A 19,577-nucleotide genomic window follows, 5' to 3' on the forward strand; every position below is an offset into this window, starting at 1 on the left:
AAGTCTAATGGGTATTGAAAAAGAATTATCTTCATAAATAAAAGTAATGTAGCAATATATTATAGAAATCAAAAAGAATTTTATCAATATATTTATTGGAGGTATTGGAAGCTATTGGAGGTATTGGAAGCTATGGCTGAGAAGGATGGACTGTGCAAAATGGAAAGGAACCAATTAATAGGTGTAGAGAGATAAATATGGAGCAGTCACAAAAACATCATGTATTGAAAGAAAATGACCAAGTACTGGAAAATGAAAACATAAATACCACATATAAAAGTAAAAACTATAAGGACGAGCATTCTCATAACTACTTCATAACAATTTTTAAGAAAAAAAACTTGTACAAAAATCAAAAAGCAGACTCAGAACATCTATCCTGAAAAGTACCAGAAGAATCTGGTTGGCAAGAACAGAAAAGGGTGGCTTAACTGGCCAACAACCAAGAATTCTAATTTAGATACACCACTGGCCATTAAAATTGCTACACCATGAAGATGACGTGCTACAGACGCAAAATTTAACCGACAGGAAGAAGATGCTGTGATATGCAAATGATTAGCTTTTCAGAGCATTCACACAAGGTTGGCGCTGGTGGCGACACCTACAATGTGCTGACATGAGGAAAGTTTCCAACCGATTTCTCATACATAAACAGCAGTTGACTGCCGTTGCCTGGTGAAATGTTGTGATGCCTCGTGTAAGGAGGAGAAATCGTACCATCACGTTTCCGACTTTGCCATTCGTGCACCGAGGTTCGTCGTTGAGTATAGCATCACAGGCGCTCCTGTCTGTGACGCAGCGTCGTGGGTAACAGCAGCCATGGTCTCCGAGCTGATAGTCCATGCTGCTGCAAACGTCGTCGAACTGTTTGTGCAGATGGTTGTTGTCTTGCAAGGTCGGATTGTAGCCTATCGTGATTGCGCTTTACTGTATCGCGACATTGCTGCTCGCATTGGTCGAGATCCAATGACTGTTAGCAGAATATGGAATCGGTGGGTTCAGGAGAGTAATATGGAACGCCGTGCTGGATCCCAATGGCCTCGTATCACTAGCAGTCGAGATGATAGGCATCTTATCTGCACGGCTGTAACAGATCGTGCAGCCACGTCTCGATCCCTGAGTCAACAGATGGGGACGTTTGCAAGACAACAACCATCTGCATGAACAGTTCGACAATGTTTGCAGCAGCATGGACTATCAGCTCAGAGACCATTGCTGCGGTTACCCGTGACGCTGCATCACAAACAGGAGCGCCTGTGATAGTGTACTCAACGACGAACCTCGGTGCACGAATGGCAAAATGTCATTTTTTCGGATGAATCCAGGTTCTGTTTACAGCATCATGATGGTCGCATCCACGTTTGGCGACATCGTGGTGAACGCACATTGGAAGCGTGTATACGTCATAGCAACACTGGCGTATCACCCGGCGTGATGGTATGGGGTGCCATTGATTACACGTCTCGGTCACCTCTTGTTCGCATTGACGGCACTTTGATCAGTGGACGTTACATTTCAGATGTGTTACGACCCGTGGCCCTACCCTTCATTCGATCCCTGCGAAACCCTACATTTCAGCAGGATAATGCACGACCGCATGTTGCAGGTCCTGTACGGGCCTTTCTGGATACAGAAAATGTTCGACTGCTGCCCTGTCCTGCACATTCTCCAGATGTCTCACCAATTGAAAACATCTGGTCAATGGTGGCCGAGCAACTGGCTCGTCACAATACACCAGTTACTACTCATGATGAACTGTGGTATCGTGTTGAAGCTGCATGGGCAGCTGAACCTGTACACGCCATCCAAGCTCTGTTTGACTCAATGCCCAAGCATATCAAGGCCGTTATTACGGCCAGAGGTGGTTGTTCTGGGTACTGATTCTCAGGATCTATTCACCCAAATTGCGTGAAAATGTAATCACATGTCAGTTCTAGCATAATATATTTGTCCAATGAATACCCATTTATCATCTGCATTTCTTCTTTGTGTAGCAATTTTAATGGCCAGTAGTGTATTTGCATATTCGAATGCATATCACTTATTACAACATGTTTAATTTCTAGGCGTGGAAAAGATTTTACTATATGAAGGCAAGTCATCATCCAATGACACCGTTTACTTCAGATTTGCTCATAAACATTCAGACAGACACAGAATCTGTATTTTTTCAAACAACAATGTACAGGCTTTCTGTTAAAGCAAACAGAGAAAGAAAGTGCTTTGTTCTGAAAATGTGTGGTTTAGTTTTCTTCCTCACAGTCAGTCTTAATTAGATAGAAAGCAATTTAAACCATTAGACAAATTGATTCTTCCTATATATATAATTCTTCCTATATATATAATTTTAAGCAAAAATTGTAAACACAACAATTTGCCATTTTATTTTCTTTCTCGCAGTCGGTTTTAACAGAAAACAGGAAAGTTGTATTTCTGGCTTATCCGCTAATGATTATAATACTACTATGGAATCTGAATCATCTGAAAACTCTGTAATCCTACCCATTCACAGATTAAAACCGTGTGAAATGGTGGTAATGAAGCTACTACCCTCACAGATAAAGGCATCTGGAGCGGTCTCTCTCATAACCCAAATACCAATGATTTCAACAGATTTACCTATTCATTTTAGGCGACTTCAATTCCCAGTCGTGGTTTCGTTTGCAATAACAATGAATAAAGCTCAAGGTATGATAGAAGGGGAAAGATGTGCAGAGAGGAAGGGAAGTAGAGAAGGAGAGGGTGTAGTAGGAGATGGAAATAGAGAAGGGGAATGGGGAGATGGCCTGCCAGAGGAGTGAGAAGGAGATGGGCAGAGGGGGGGGGGGGGGGGGATTAAGGAGGTTGGTCACACATTGGTGTGGTTCCTGTCGATTCACTCTGTAGGTGGGACTATACTAGACATGGCCTGCACCTCAACAAGAAAGGGAAGGGTAAAGTGGCTGGGCTGATAGCAGGATATTTAAAGGGGGAAGGAACTACATCTCATGGTGGAAACTCTTTTTTAGTGTAAAATCAGTGTCCAGTGGGAAACTCAGCCAGGCAAGTACTAAAGATGACAAAAAGTTCAAGATACTCACAAAAGTAAAGTGAAAAATAATGTTAGTATTTTTCATCAAAATATTGGGGGATTGAAGAATAAAACTGATGAGCTTCTGCTTTGTTTAGAAGATATAGAAACTGAGAATGTAATAGATATACTATGCCTGTCTGAGCATCACATTGTCACTGATATGCAAAAGGTTAGCATCAATGGGTACAAATTAGCTGCACATGTAAGTAGAGATAATATGATGAGAGGAGGAGTTGCCATATATGTCAAAAGCTTCCACAGTGTAAAAAATTTAGAAACTAAAAAATTTTGTGTAGAGCAACATATGGAAGCATGTGCCACTAACCTAAAACTAAATGATGGCACTTTCATAATTGTAACAGTGTATAGGTCCCCCTCAGGGAATTTCCAGCTATTTCTAGAAAACTTGGATGCTTTGTTGTGCTATCTGTCAGACAGGGGGAAGCAAATTATCATTTGTGGGGATTTCAGTGTTGATTCCCTGAAAGAATGTAATAGGAAGAATGACCTTGTAGTATTACTCAGTTCTTTCAATTGGAGCTCCGTCATTGATTTTCCTACTCGGATAACAAAGAACAGCAGGACATTGATAGATAACTTTTTTATAGACCAAGATAAGTTTGAGGACATAAATGCTTATCCTGTTGAGAATGGTCTTTCAGATCATGGTGCACAGCTAGTTACAGTATATGACATAGCTCCATGCAGTATATCAAATCAGAATTTCAAAGCAGTGCGTTCAATTAACAATATAAATATTGCAAACTTTAGGGAAAGCCTACAGCAGCTAGACTGGGATGAAGTGTATAAGGAACCCGATGCAAACTTGAAATATAACTTATTTCACGATACATTTTTAAGGGTATTTCAAAATTGTTTTCCCAAGAAAATAGTTAAACATAATTCCAAGATGACATATAAAAAACCTTGGCTAACTAAAGGAATAAGAATATCTTGCAACCGTAAAAGAGAACTGCATCTAACAGCAAGAGGGCGTACTGACCCCGAAATTGTTCAATATTATAAAAACTATTGTGCGGTACTAAGAAAAGTTATTAAAAAGTCCAGAAGCATGTGTATCATGTCTGAGATCAGTAACTCTGATAATAAAATTAAAGCAATTTGGAATAGTATTGAAAGGGAAACAGGGCAACCAAGAGCACAGGAAGACTTTAGTGCCATAAAACTGAATGACAAGTGTACTAACAAACAATCAGAAATTGAAAATATTTTCAATAATCATTTTTTAAATGTTGTAGAGAAAATAGGATCTAGATCTTCACTAGAAGAGGCAAGGCTACTAATAGAAGAGGCCATACCTGTGCAGTTTGAAACAACTGTATTTCCACCAACCTCTCCCTCTGAAATCAGTAAAATAATAAACTCATTGAAAAGTGTTAGCTCTTATGGAATTGATGGCATTTCCAGCAAGGTACTTAAAGCTTGTTCCCCACAGATAAGTAGGATTCTCAGCCACATATGTAATAGCTCTTCGGAGCAGGGTGTTTTCCCCGGTAGACTGAAATATGCCATTGTAAAACCATTGCATAAAAAGGGGAATACGTCGGATGTCAACAACCACCGCCAAATCTCTCTTCTGACAGCTCTATCAAAAATTTTTGAGAAAGTAATGTATTCAAGAGTAGCCTCCCATATTTGTAAAAATAAAGTACTAACAAAATGTCAGTTTGGTTTTCAGAAAGGCTTTTCAACAGTAAATGCTATATACACTTTCACTGATCACATATTAAATGTTCTGAATAACCGGACATCAGCTATTGGTATTTTTTGTGATCTCTCAAAGGCCTTTGATTGTGTAAATCATGGAATTCTTTTAGATAAGCTAAATCATTATGGTTTGAGGGGGGCAGTGCACAAATGGTTTAATTCATACTTAACTGGAAGAATGCAGAAAGTTGAAATAAGTGGTCCATGTAATGTTAAAACAACAGCTGATTCCTCAAACTGGGGGGCTATCAGGTACGGGGTCCCACAGGGTTTGGTCTTAGGTCCTTTACTGTTCTTGATATACATTAATGACTTACAATTCCACATTGATGAAGATGCAAAGTTAGTTCTTTTTGCTGATGATACAAGTATAGTAATAACATCCAAAAACCAAGAACTAAGTGATGTAATTGTAAATGATGTTTTTCACAAAATTATTAAGTGGTTCTCAGCAAATGGACTCTGTTTAAATGTTGATAAAAAACAGTATATACAATTCCGTACAGTAAATGGCACAACTCCAGTAATAAATATAGACTTTGAACAGAAGTCTGTAGTTAAGGTAGAATTTTCAAAATTTTTAGGTGTGTCCATTGATGAGAGGTTAAACTGGAAGCAACACACTGATGGTCTGCTAAAACGTCTGAGTTTAGCTACGTATGCTATTAGGGTTATTGCAAATTTTGGTGATAAGAATCTCAGTAAATTAGCTTACTATGCCTACTTTCATTCACTGCTTTCATATGGCATCATATTCTGGGGTAATTCATCGTTGAGTAGAAAAGTATTCATTGCTGAAAACCGTGTAATCCGAGTAGTTGCTGGTGCCCACCCACGGTCATCCTGCAGACATCTATTTAAGGATCTGGGGATCCTCACAGTATATATATTCACTTATGAAATTTGTTGTTAATAATCCAACCCAGTTCAAAAGTAATAGCAGTGTGCATAGCTATAACACCAGGAGAAAGGATGATCTTCACTATGCAGGGTTAAATCTGACTTTGGCACAGAAAGGGGTAAATAATGCTGCCACAAAAGTCTTTGGTCACATACCAAACAGCATCAAAAGCCTTACAGATAGCCAACCAACATTTAAAAATAAATTAAAAGAATTTCTAGATGACAACTCCTTCTACTCATTGGCTGAATTTTTAGATATAAATTAAGGGAGGCGGGGAGGAGGGGGGGGGGGGGGGGGGAGACGACTTAAACATTAGTGTCATGCAATATTTTGTGTAATGTAATATCTTGTACAGACATCTTTTATTAACCTGGCACGTTCCACATCATTACGAAGTGTCGTATTCATGATCTATGGAACAAGTATTAGTCTAATCTAAGGCATGTATCCCATTCCCATACCCATTTAGCAAATGTGAAGCATGGCCGGGTTCGCTAATAAGTACATAACACACATATTTATATACGTGCTGCAAAAAAAAGGTTAATTTTGCTTTTATCTTCTCTAACCATCTGAGCAAGATAATTTGCTTAGTTTGCCCTGCATGTTAAATTAATTCCAATTTAAAGAATGTTTATAAGATTTTTATAAACAAAATATGAGAAATCCTGGGTGGAATATAAATAATGGAGGAAGTAAAGGTAACAATTCATAGTACAGTGAGGCATTAAGAGGTTGATGAGCGTATAAACAAGCCCTAAGATGCTAATAAGCTTACGGACAATGTCCTTCCACAGAGAAAACTAGTACAAAAGGCATACACTACACCGTCCAGATCAACCACCTCAACGGAGCTCCAGTGTCAGTAAAATGTTGTCAGCTGGGATAATACAGAGGCCCCCCCTGAAAAAAACCTTCTATGCAGATTTAGTTACATTTTTTATGAGATTCTTCTACAATGAACCAATCATTTTAAATTGTACAGAAGTCAAAATGGTGGGTCTTTACAAGCTTCCTTACATCTTAGAGTTTTGTCTGATTTCACTTGCACATTGCACTGCATATTCGCAAGCCATGGTTCTACACTACATAGAAAGTTACAGTGATTGTATTATATGAGGCATACATACACAAGAAGTTCTGATAATATGTACCCATATCCACAGTTGTATCTAATGACTGTTGTTGTTGTTGTTGTTGTTGCTGCTTTCTGAGCACTGAAGCATTCCTGGCTGCTGAACGTAGTGCTGTGTTGTCGGAACTGGCACTTTGAGCTCTGGTCTGTCGGCCCATAACAGCTGTATTTGCAGATGAATATAGCCCTATAATACACAAAATGTGCTACATAAAACACAGGGTTTATTAAAATGAATATTCTGGGTAATCACAAAAAGGAGGAAGTTAGAAACATGCAACCAAACCATGGCTAATACAGAAAATGATACGAGAAAAATGAGATAAGATCTACAAAATTGAATCTCCATTAGCAGAGGATATTACCAGTATCTATGTTGTCTGTGCTGCGGGCCTTAATGGCAGCTGCCAAACTCCCATCAGGTGTTGCCGACACTGTACCTGGATAACAAGGTCGGCCAATGCCTGAAGCAGTAGTGCAACTCACTGCTGGACCTCCTGCATATGGTGACCGAAACACAACTTCAGGTCCTCCTCCATAAATGCGTTTAAAGAAATACCACAGTTCTTCTGATAGCTGAGCATAATCTGAAACTGAGGTAAAGTCAATCTGTAATACTACAGTAATGGAGAGTGCACACTGTTTTGCTGCTGGAACTAATGAAGTGCATTAAATACCTCAAATTTCTGAACTGGTAGTACTATGCACATTGTAGTCTTACCAGTGTTAGAAAACAAAATGGTTTAACACCTTGATGTACTGTTGATAACGATTTTGGACCAAAGATGCATATATAGAGTCAGACTCATGGAAAAAAATGAAGGCCAAAAGTACATACCACAATGAATGGGAATGAAAGTTAGACCAAAATCAACACCGCAAGTCTAACTCAAGAGACAAATACTTTTCAGTGATAATCTTGGTTTAGTTCTTACCATTAAGCCACGGGAATTAGTCACAATTTGTTAAATTTTCATTTTAAAGCAAGAATGTTGGTGGTTATGAAGAAATATTTAACAACTTTTACATAATGTTAAGAGAGAGGCATTTACATCGAAGTAGTGACAAAGAATCCAGTAACAGCAGCATCATTGTACAAAAACGAAGGCATACAAAGTGACGACAGTTGTGGGGGAAAAAAAAAAAAAGTACCTAAATAACGTGTTCCATGAATTTGCAAGAAACACACCAATAATTTGGAAATATACCGAGACTCATGGCATACAATCTTCTTCAAGTAATTTAAGATTACTCTTGCTGACAAATTTTGGGAAATACTTATTATGGAAATAAATCTCTTAGCAAATCATATAACAGACAATGAATGGAACAAAGGAAAGCAAACAACATTCTATACCTTATTACTTTTGACGAAATGAATGCAAATATACACTGTGTGGTTTCACTGCCTGAGATTGCAGTCATGTGAGTGAGTTGCATTTGTGTGTGTGTGTGTGTGTGTGTGTGTGTGTGTGTGTGTGTGTGTGTGTGTGTGTGGCCGGCCTTGTTGGCTGAAAGTTCATTTTGTGACAGCCTTTTTTTGTTGTACCTATCTGCGACTCAGTATCTCGGCTATATGGTGAGTAGGAACTATCCTTGTCATAATATTGTTACATTCCGTCCTGGATTTTCCACTGTTTGTATCACAATAAAGATTGATTTTAGAAATAAAAAGTCGCATGCATACCAATTAATATGAAACACGATGAGGTTCATTTACTGGGCCCGGTACAGAAAGATAAATTTATTTTAGTGTCTACCTTAAGTGAATTTTATGTTTAAATCATTTCGTTAGTGAAATGTAAGTAAATACATCAATAAAATGATTTGAGCATACAACACACTTAAGGTTCACACTAAAATAAAAGTATCTTTACGTACAGTGTTATATATCATTATATAACCTCACTGGCCTACCCAGCAAATGAACATCACTTAATGTTATATACACGTCATTGTAGTGCAGCTGATGATGGCAGCATGCTGCCAAAATGCGTCATACTTTTAAATATTAGTAAAAATCACGCAATGGAAAATCCAGGATGGAATATTGATAATATTACGAACAGGGTAGACTGTTTCTCACCATACAGCGGAGATGATGAGCCATAGATAGGCACAAAGACAAGTGGCCAAAAAGGCCTTCTTCCACACACACACACACACACACACACACGACCACTGTCTCTGGCTGCCAAGGCCAGACTGCGAGCAACTGTGCATGATGGGAGACGCAATCGGGGTGGTGAGGGTAAGATGGAGGCTGGGGTGGCGAGGGTAAGGGATAACAGGGTAGGAGTGGGGATGGTAAAGTGCTGATTCGAGCATACAGGGACGAGGTGGAGAGAGGGTAGGGCAACTAAACGCAGTCTAGAGGTCAGGCAGAAGATTGGCGTGGGGGCAGAAAAGTAAAAAGGTTGTGGGTGTCTTGGTGAATTGGAGGGCTGTGGAGTGCTGGGATGGGAACAGGGACAGGGACAAATGAGTGCAGTTCAGAAAACCTGATGTTGATGAAAAGGATCCAGATGGCACAGTCTGTGAATCAGTCAGTAAAATGAACACTGTGTTGGGCAGCATTCTCAGCAACTGGATGGTCCAGCTGCTTCTTGGTCACAGTTTGTTGGTGGCCATTAATGCGAACATACAGCTTGTTGGTTGTCATACCCATGTAGAATGCAGCACAGTGGTTGCAGTTTAGCTTGTAGATCACATGACTGGTTTCACAGGTAGCCCTGCCTCTGATGGGATAGGTGATGCTTGTGATTAGAGAGGAGTAGGTGGTGGTAGGAGGTTGTATGGGATAGGTCTTGAATCTAGGTCTATTATAGGATATGACACATGAGGCGAGGGGTTGGGAGCAGGAGTTGTGTAAGGATGGACGAGAATATTGTGCAGGTTCATGCACGGCTGCATGCAGTCTGGCCCCGGCAGCCAGAGATAGTGGTTCCGCGCGCTCATTGAGTAGCAATCCATCCTATTCATATTATTATCAAGTATTAGTACAATGTGACTGAAGCAGCATAAATTATTTCATAATTTTACAATTCACTCTTAGACCTCAAAAATGCCCATACACCACAGATAAATTTAAGTGCCTTGCTATGGCTATGCAGCTCAAAAGGGGTTGTCTCAGGTGGAGAGTGTGAGAGAAGAATGGTTGGGTTGGGTTGTTTGGGGAGGAGACCAGACAGCGAGGTCATCAGTCTCATCGGATTAGGGAAGGAAGTCAGCTGTGCCCTTTCAAAGGAACCATCCCAGCATTTACCTGGAGCGATTTAGGGAAATCAGGGAAAATCTAAATCAGGATGCCCGGATGCGGGACTGAACTGTTGTCCTACCGAATGCAAGTCTAGTGTGCTAGCCATTGCACCACCTCACTCGGTGAAGAATGGTAGTGGCGGGAATGGATCGGGTGGAGAGGAGGGAGGTTTGGCGGGGATAGGGGGGGGGGGGGGAGAGGTAGCAAGGATACAGGATAGGATGGTGACCCCCACTGGATGAAGCAGAGGAAGTTGGATGTGACACATGGAGTGAAACTGAAAAAGTGCACTTGTAGGTGGGAGTAAGGATGGGATGGCTCTGAGCACTATGGGACTCAACATCTGAGGTCATCAGTCCCCAGTAAGGATGGGCCAGAGGGAAAACATAGATGAAAGTGTGGGAGAGAGAATAGTGTACGAAAACATTAATGGATTGAAGGTGGAGGCATGGAGGCAGGGCAGATATGGGTATAGGACAAGGGATAGTGAAGATTCAGGCCAGGGAGGACTGTGAGGTCAGAGGGTAAATTATAAGGACAATTCCCATCTAAGTAATTCAAAGAAGATGATATTGGGGGATTCCAGGTTGAAATGGTTGTGAAATGCAAGCATGAGCATGTTTAAGCTCAGCAGCATATTCTGTTATTGGGTGGTTTACCCTGCCCTAGGCCACAGTCTGCTGGTGGCCACATATTTGTGTGGTCAACTGGTTAGTATTCATGCTCACATAATAGGCTGTGCAGAGTTGATATATGACACGACTGCTTATACAATGGTAGGGCACGTTTGTGATGGGTTTGGAATACTTGGTACTGGACAGTGCATTGACAGGTCTTGCATCTGGGTTTTCCACAGGGATACGACCCATGTGGCACGAGGGTTAGACTGGTTGAGCTGCATAGCTGTACTTTCGGAAAGGTGACAAGGGTTATGGGAAGAGTGTTCCCTCATTTCAGGAGAACTGATCCACTTCCCCCACCAGAGTTTTGACTACCTTTCATTGTGCACTTACCCAGCACACACTATTCCAAGTCTTATATCAAGCATATCCTGCTGTATTAGAGGCAGCAACACCTGTGGAAACAGTCATGCCACGTACCAACTCTGCTTTAATTGTTATATAGTTTATTAAGTGGACACTTGAATGAGTGGACATCACTAAACTGTGGTGAAGGGCAACGTTTACCACCCATCCATTCTGCAATGGAGAGCTTGTCAGAATGTATTTCCCACTGTACAATTTGTGAGAATTTCTTCCCATTCTGACAGGCATGTAAGTATTATAAACCTAGGCAGGCATACAACGATGGAAACATTGGTCTGGATTGCTCATCATATCATTCTCCTTGTTGCAGGAATCCAAATACTGTTGTGAGCAATTTTGAAGAATGTAGTGGACTATCACATAAGGATGCATGCAATGTGACACATGGAAGATTTCGTCAGTCTGGGGAGCGTGCACTGATAACAGAAATGGGTAAGGCAACCATCCGTGATAAGAGGGAAATCTGGGTTCCAGTCCTGGTATGACACAAATTTTCACGTGTCACTATCGTGCAGTAAATCTATGCCTAATACAATTAATGTAAAGGAATTTACAGTCGGGAAATAAATTTCATCCTCTTCAAGTAAGGAGTCCAGAAAGAATGACTGTTCAAATGCCCCTGCACTCGGTGAAATTAGTATAATCTTATCTTCATGACTTTACGGGAGCAACACGTAGGGGGCTGCAGTTTATTCCCAGATCTGTTAGTTAATTCTGATTTTTGAAACATAATACACAGTCTTTCAGGTGGTAGCTGACCGTCTTCTGCCAGTTCAAGTTTCTCAGCATATCCATGACACTTTCTTATGCATCAAACAAACCATTCATGCTGCCCTTCACTGTATATATTGAGTTTAGCCCTACTTAGTGCAAGTCCCACACACTTTCGCGACATTCTCAGATGAGTCACGTCTTTTATAAGTAATCTACTTTGTAGAATGATTGCATTTCCCTACTATCCTCCTGATTAATGAAAGCCTTCCACCTGCTTTACATATGATTGAGGTTAAGTAATCACTCCATTTAATATTACCACAAATTTTTACACTCTGATGTTTATACGAGTTAGCTGATTCCATTTGTAACTCCCTGATATCGTAGTCATGAGATGTCACATTTTTGCATTTTGTAAAGGGCATGATTTTATGTTTTCGAATATTTTAAGGAAGATGCCAATCTTTGCACTACTTATCAAGATCTGCACAAATAACTGTTTAGCTTCTTTCAGATATTACTTCTGCATCATTTGCAAAAGGTTACTATTAATATATCTGTAGGCTTCCGCAGCCAGAGTCAGTTGACATAATAGTTTTCTCAGCAATATACCGCCTCATAATGTAAAAAAAACTAATGCCATCACACTGTTGTTTGTGTGTGATATATTTCAGCTTTTGGCTGCAGGCATTATTGCTGAGCAAATACAGGATTTTGTCGTAAGTCTATGATGCAACGCATAAACAGCTGACCTCAGATTTTTACTAATGTTTCTGATGAAATGTGTGAGTTTATTACACTGTTAACATTGAATGTTGGAGTAGTACAGAAGAAAACTGAAAATACTAACTACAGTGAGGACACTGAAGGGGATAAAATTAAATTAAGATGCAATATGACTTGCAGTGTTAGTCAGTATAAAGTTTGCTATGTTGTTATGAAACACAGGAAGTACATATCAGAACTCTACTATTACATTCACTGACTTATGAGAAAAGGGCTACAAATATTTCAGGATTATTGCCATGCTTTTATATGTGTACTAGTCTAATTAATACTGAAGGTTACAGGATTTTTCTTTCCTTGAGACAAAAATTAGATGTGTACTACAATTTCACTATCTTGTATATACTTCATTTCTTAATCACTATAACTACTGATACATAAAAAAGTTATGCTGGAATGATGTCACATTTAATTTGAAGTGTCAAAGTGTACTTACCCATTTTGACAACAGGCTGTCCATTCTTGGTTGTGACAATTGAACTGTTATCAATGGGACCAGGAGGCTCAGGTTCTTTGCCACGAACAAAATTTTGCCATTGCCGAAACCAGCTCATAGATATGGCATATATCACACTTGGTCCTTCGTCAGCCTATAATATATCATTGGTAAAAGTTATATAACATTTTGTTTTAATTCATATCTTAACAATTTACACAATTAAAACATTGAATGCAATAATAGGCATGACAGTAAAACATTTGATGGTTTTTGGTAAAATTAATGACTGTGACAGCTTTCCTGCCATGGCAACATATGGTATGCCTATTGGGTTTGCAGCCGGTTCTTAAAATAAGATAGACATGATATTTTATAACAATAATGGAAATTCCTGGATGGTATAATACATAAAATAATGGAAAGGCATGGAAAGTTCAAGAGGGTAGAGCATAATAAAGATACAGGTTGAGAGAGAAGGAGGGGAAAGGGAGAGGGAAGGAAAAAAAGAAGAGGAAATTGGAGATTGTGTGTGTGTGTGTGTGTGTGTGTGTGTGTGTGTGAGAGAGAGAGAGAGAGAGAGAGAGAGAGAGAGAGAGAGAGAGAGAAGAGGAAAGGTAAGAGGATGCACTGGGGAAAAAGGTTAGCACAGATTTAGGGAAAGGGCACTGTAAAAGAGCATGGCATATACTGGCGAGAGAATTCCCACCTGCACAGCTCAAAGAAACATATGCTGGAAGGGAGTATCCAAATGGTGCTTAGTGAAGCAGTTGTTGAAGTTGTTTGTGTCATAGTCTGCAGCATGTTCAACAAGTGGATAGCCAAGTCTGCAGTTCATCACAATTTGGCAGTGGCCTTTTATGTGGACAGACAGTTGATTACATAAGATGGTTACTCATCACGCCAACGTAGAATGTTGTCTAGTAACTGCTTCATAGCTGATATATGGGATATGGGTAGGAAATGCCAGTAACTAGACCGTGGTAGGTGGTGGTGGTGTTGGGTATATGGGACAGATCTTGCACCTGGGGCAACCACACGGGAATGACCCATACTGTGCTGGATTGGTAGCAGGATTGGAATAAGGATGGACAAGGACATTCTGTAGGGTGGGTGGGACACAGAATACTGCTCTGGGTGATGTGTGTAGGATTTTGGGTAGGATATCACTCATCTTAGGGCATGAAGAGAGGTAGTCAAAGTCCTGGCAAAGTATGTGGCTGAACTTATCAAGACCAGGGTGATACTGGGTGCTACGTGATCAGTGGCTGGTTCAAGGAAGGAAGATTAATTAGCGTTTACTGACCTGTTGACACTGAGGTCATCAGAGACAGAGCACAACTCAGATTGCTGCTAGGAATGGGAAAGAAATTGGCCATTCTCTTCCAAAAGAATCATCCTGGCATTTTCCCGGAACGATCTAGGGAAACCATGAAAGCCTAAATCTGGATGGCTGGAAGCAAATTTGAACAATCGTCCTCCTAAATTCGAGTCGTGTGCTAACCATTGTGCCACCTTGCTCGGTGGTGGCTGGTTCACAGGTTTACTGCTGTCAGAGAAAGAGATGGCATGGGAGATCTGTTTATGGATGAGATGTGTAGGATATTGTCTGCGAATAAGGGCTCTGGGTAGGTTACTGGTATATTTCGACAACTCCTGCTTCCCACTGCAGGTGCAGCATCCTTGGGTGGCAAGGCTGTAAGGAAGATGCTTTTTGATATGGAATGGGTGACAGCAATCAAAGTGGAGATACTGTTGGTTGCCGGTGCTCTTAATGTGAACAGTCTTATTTATGGAGCCATCTAAGAGTTGGACATACGTATCTAGGAATGCGGTTCATTGGGTTGAGAAGGACCATGTGAAGCAGAACTGGGACTAGGTGTTGAGGTTATGGAGGAAAAAGCAAAGGTTTTCCTTGGCATGAGGCCAGATCATGAAAATGACAAGGGCTTTTAGGCGCTGACTGGATAGGAAGGGGTGCCATGGCAGTACCGCGGATGTGTTTTTAGATTTCACCTTCAAAAGTGAAATAACTGTAGGTCAGGGTATGGTTGGCTAGAAGAATTAAGGAAGAGGTGATGGGTTCGTTATCAGGAATAATGGGAAAGGGACTGTTTTATGGCCACAAGGCCATTGGCATAGGGGATGTTGGTGTATAAGGATGAATTCATGGTGACAAAGAAGGAGTCTAGTGGTAATGGGACAGGAACTGTAGAGAGGAGGTGAAGGAAATGAGCAGTGTCTTGAATGTAGGATGGGAGGTTACAGACTACAGTTTGTAGGTTTTGGTCAGCAAAGGTAGAAGTTCGTTCTGTGGGAGCAATGCACCCAGGCATAAAGGAATGTCAAGCACAGAGAAATGTGGGGTTGGGTTTGTGGAGTAGGTTGTCAACCTTTCTGCCAAAACTCTGCTCACTACATACGTCACCGTACTTTCTGAAGGCCTCAGCTTTAGCCTAACAACTGGACTTGCAAAGGACCTTCTCTCCTTTACTCATTCTCTGAAGTGGAAACATTTCTTTGCCAAGCACCTCACAAACAACAGCCTAACAAACCCTCACATAGAACCAAACAAATAGTTCCAACCTCCCTCCAACCAAGATCCTCCTTCCCTTCTACCCAGTCATCACCTGGTAATATTTCAGGAACTCTAACCTGGTCTCACCTTCCTTTCTTAAATTTCTATCAATGAGTCCAACATCGCTACTACGAACACACAGTTTTCTGTATAACCTGAAAACCAATCCAGACCATATCTTCCTTCCCGCAGACATAGTCTCCATCACAGTGATCCTGAATCATAGTGACTATGTGGCTGCGTGTCTCTGCCAACAGTCTGACATGACCTCCAGCAGCTCTTCAAGACCTTAGGTCTATCCCAAAACCTGATATCTGACTAAATCTCCCTTGTCACATTACCAGTTCCCCAAGCACCTAACTTTTACCTAAACCGCAAATTCCAGAATCCCAACCCCACAGGCCTCCCTACAGGTCATCCCACTATGGCTGAGAACAATGCACTTGAAGTGGGAGTTATCGAAATATACTGATAACCTTACCATAGCCTTTACTGACAGACAATATATTACCAAGCTCCTCCATAAACAGCTATCTTGTGCCATCTCTTAACACCAGTAAACCTAAAAACCAGCTGAACAGCACTCCTGGGATCACCAAATATCATCCTGGCCTTGAAAAGTCAACCACACTTTTCAAAAGGTCTTCAACTACCTCTCATTATGCCCTGAGATGTGCAATGTCCTATCCAATTCTGCCCCCACCCAACCTACAGGATATCCCTGACCATTCCAACCCTGCATCCCATGGGTCACTCCCTTGCTGTCAGCCCAGGTACAAGACCTGCCAAATAAACTCACCCAGAACCTCCTACCACTGTTCAGTCACAGGCATTTCCTACCCAATGCAGGGCCACATGTGAATGCAGCCATGTCATATATCAGCTACGCATCATTTATTGCCTAGCATTCTATATGAGCATGGCAAGTAAACAACTGACATAACCAACTGTCTACCCACATGAATGGCCACCGCCAAACTGTGGTGCACTGCGAACCTGACCCTCCAGTTGGCTAACACACCGCACACCACAACACAAAGAAAGTCAACAGCTGCTTCAGTACACAGGCCACTTGAATACTCCCTTCCAGCACAAGTTTTTCTGAATTGCTCAGATGGGAATTGGGAATTTTCCGCTAACCAGTTTCCTCACCTTGTTTCTTCTGTCCACACCATTCCTTCCCTATCCAGATCATGTACTACTGCCTTCCTCCCCCTCCCTCCCCCCATGGTCTCTCTCTCTCTCTCTCTCTCTCTCTCTCTCTCTCTCTCTCTCTCTCTCATTTTCCACCTCTTTCCCTGCCTCTCCCACCCCCTCTGTCTCCATCTGCATCTACACTTTCTTTTCCTTTTCTCCCTTCCTTCTGGATCTCTTATATGCTCTATCATTTGGAATCATTTCGTCTTGTTGTGCAGCCACTGGATTATCTAAAAAGACATGAAAGACATGCCTCACTCTATTTGACTACCTCCCTCGTGTACTCTTGCCTATCCTGTCCCCACCTCACCTGCTCAGGTAACTGCTCTCAATAATCAGTAGTTAGTATCGCTGCAGCCACACAAGTGTACGTTTGCATTTCTTCTGTATGTGAATGTGCATATTTTTACTAGGAAAGACAACAGCTCAAAAGGTATTGTGAATATAGTTTTCTGTTATGTTTTTCTATCCTTATGCACCAGTACAACGTAGGTGAGAGGATGCCTTTCCCACACTTTAAGTATTTTGACATGATATTTTGATGTTCCATCTAGCTGCCATCTTCAGATGCAAAGCTGAATAGCTGAGAAGTCAGAGCAGTTATCCCTATATGGGCAACACAATGCCCATGGTATGTATGCCACAAGCCATCAGTGCTGTCCCTTAACAGAGTGTAAATGTAGAACCACCAGTACTGGATGATGATAGGAGCAATATATTGCTATCAAGACAAGTGACAATAAACCTGATACTCTACGTTAAAACGGGATACCACGTCTTGCTTAAACGCTTTTTAAATCTTCCATTTTCTGAAGGTACACACCTGGCATAAGGAAGAAAGTCAACTATTTTACACTTGTCAAAACACACACACACAACCACACACACACACACACACACACACACACACACACACACACACACACACACACACACTTAATATAGGCAACTCACATCCTGAAATAAATGATTCACATTCCCTACACTACATGGTTATATTCTCAGCACTTGGTGTGGTCATTCGGCATCACTGCTTCTCTTGGTTGGTTGGTTGGGGAAGGAGACCAGACAGCGAGGTCATCGGTCTCATCGGATTCGGGAAGGACGGGGAAGGAAGTCGGCCGTGCCCTTTGAAAGGAACCATCCCGGCATTTGCCTGGAGCGATTTAGGGAAATCACGGAAAACCTAAATCAGGATGGCCGGGCGCGGGATTGAACCGTCGTCCTCCCAATCACTGCTTCTCTCCCTGGCCCCTAGTCCCAGATTGGTAATGATTTCATGACAATTCAGCTTCAAATGGTACCTACTATATACAGCCTGAATAGTTCAAAGTAGTGAAAATTGGCATTTATACAGGAGGATGTAACAAAAGTGAAGATTAAATCAATATAACAAAAGTGAAGATTAAATCAGAGGTCTGCTTAATTTCAAACATAAAATAGTTAAGAAAATGGAACATTGTTGCCTTAATGTAGTTACACTTGATGATTGTAATGATGCTACTATCGGTATGTGGATCTTATTGTGCTGATGCCTGGAGTTTAGTAGTGTTAAGTATTTTGAAAATGTACAGAAAGGAAGTGAAAGTAAAATTATTTACTAAGTACCTTTGCTGGATTTATACCTCTTTATATGTGTATTGCAAGCTTCTTCATCTCCCAGTACTTACTGCAACCTACATCCTTCTGAATCTGCTTAGTGTATTCATCTACGATTTTTACCCTCCCCGCTGCCCTCCAATGCTAAATTTGTGATCCCTTGATGCCTCAGAACATGTCTTACCAACCGGTCCCTTCTTCTTGTCAAGCTGTGCCACAAACTCCTCTTCTCCCCAATTCTATTCAATACCTCCTCATTAGTTATGTGATCTACCCATCTAATCTTCAGCATTCTTCTGTAGCACCACATTTCAAAAGCTTCTATTCTCTTCTTGTCCAAATTATTTATCGTCTATGTTTCACTTCCATACATGGCTACACTCCATACAAATACTTTCAGAAACGACTTCCTGACACTTAAATCAATACCGTTATACGCAAACACAAGTAGTAAACATAATGTATTATGGTACTAACTTCCTTTTAAATGTCGTTCTACAACAAACAGTATAACTTTTAGTGGTGTTATTGCAGTACATGCTTGTTGAAGTGTGGTTTGGTACTTAACAGTAATACTTGAATTTGTTAATCATATTACTTACTGAATTTTATGTAACATACTTGCATATGTATTAAGTTATGTTGAACATAAAATTGAAGTAAATCTTGATTATTGAAATAAAACAGTGATAAATCAGGTGATCAGTTAACTGTGTGAACCATTAAATGTGCCGAAGTGAGACCTCTGTTCAAGAAAGGGTCGAGGGAAGATATGGGAAACTATCGCCCTATTTCTATTCTCCCAATCCTGTCAAAAGTGTTAGAGAAAGTAGCTGCAAATCAGATCAAAAATTTTATCGTAAAAAATGATATTATTGTAAGTAACCAATTTGGATTCCAACAAGGAAAAAACACACTGGATGCAGTAAATAACTTTACTGAGAAGATACGCAAATCATTGGATCAGAGGAGTAAAGTCGCAGGTATCTTCTGTGACCTTTCAAAAGCATTTGACTCGGTGAACCACGACTTGCTTATCTACAAATTAAACAAATATGGGGTTAAGGACAAAGCTCTGAAATGGCTCACATCATACTTGCACAACAGAAAGCAAAGGGT

At 40.8% G+C, this 19,577-nt stretch overlaps 1 protein-coding gene across 1 annotated transcript in view; it reads right to left on the reverse strand.

The window, feature by feature from the left end:
- The window catches only part of LOC124619525 (ubiquitin carboxyl-terminal hydrolase 20), a 181,515-nt gene that overhangs the window by 31,442 nt on the left and 130,496 nt on the right, over positions 1–19,577 (reverse strand). Inside the window, exons 15-17 of the mRNA XM_047145972.1 lie at positions 13,085–13,238; positions 7,209–7,436; positions 6,839–7,030 (exon numbers count right to left, since the gene is read on the reverse strand). Coding sequence (XP_047001928.1) covers positions 6,839–7,030; positions 7,209–7,436; positions 13,085–13,238 — 574 coding nt within the window. The remainder of the gene's footprint in view (positions 1–6,838; positions 7,031–7,208; positions 7,437–13,084; positions 13,239–19,577) is intronic.

Source organism: Schistocerca americana, chromosome 6 (assembly GCF_021461395.2).
Source record: "Schistocerca americana isolate TAMUIC-IGC-003095 chromosome 6, iqSchAmer2.1, whole genome shotgun sequence".
In the NCBI taxonomy this organism is placed as follows: Eukaryota; Metazoa; Arthropoda; class Insecta; order Orthoptera; family Acrididae; genus Schistocerca; species Schistocerca americana.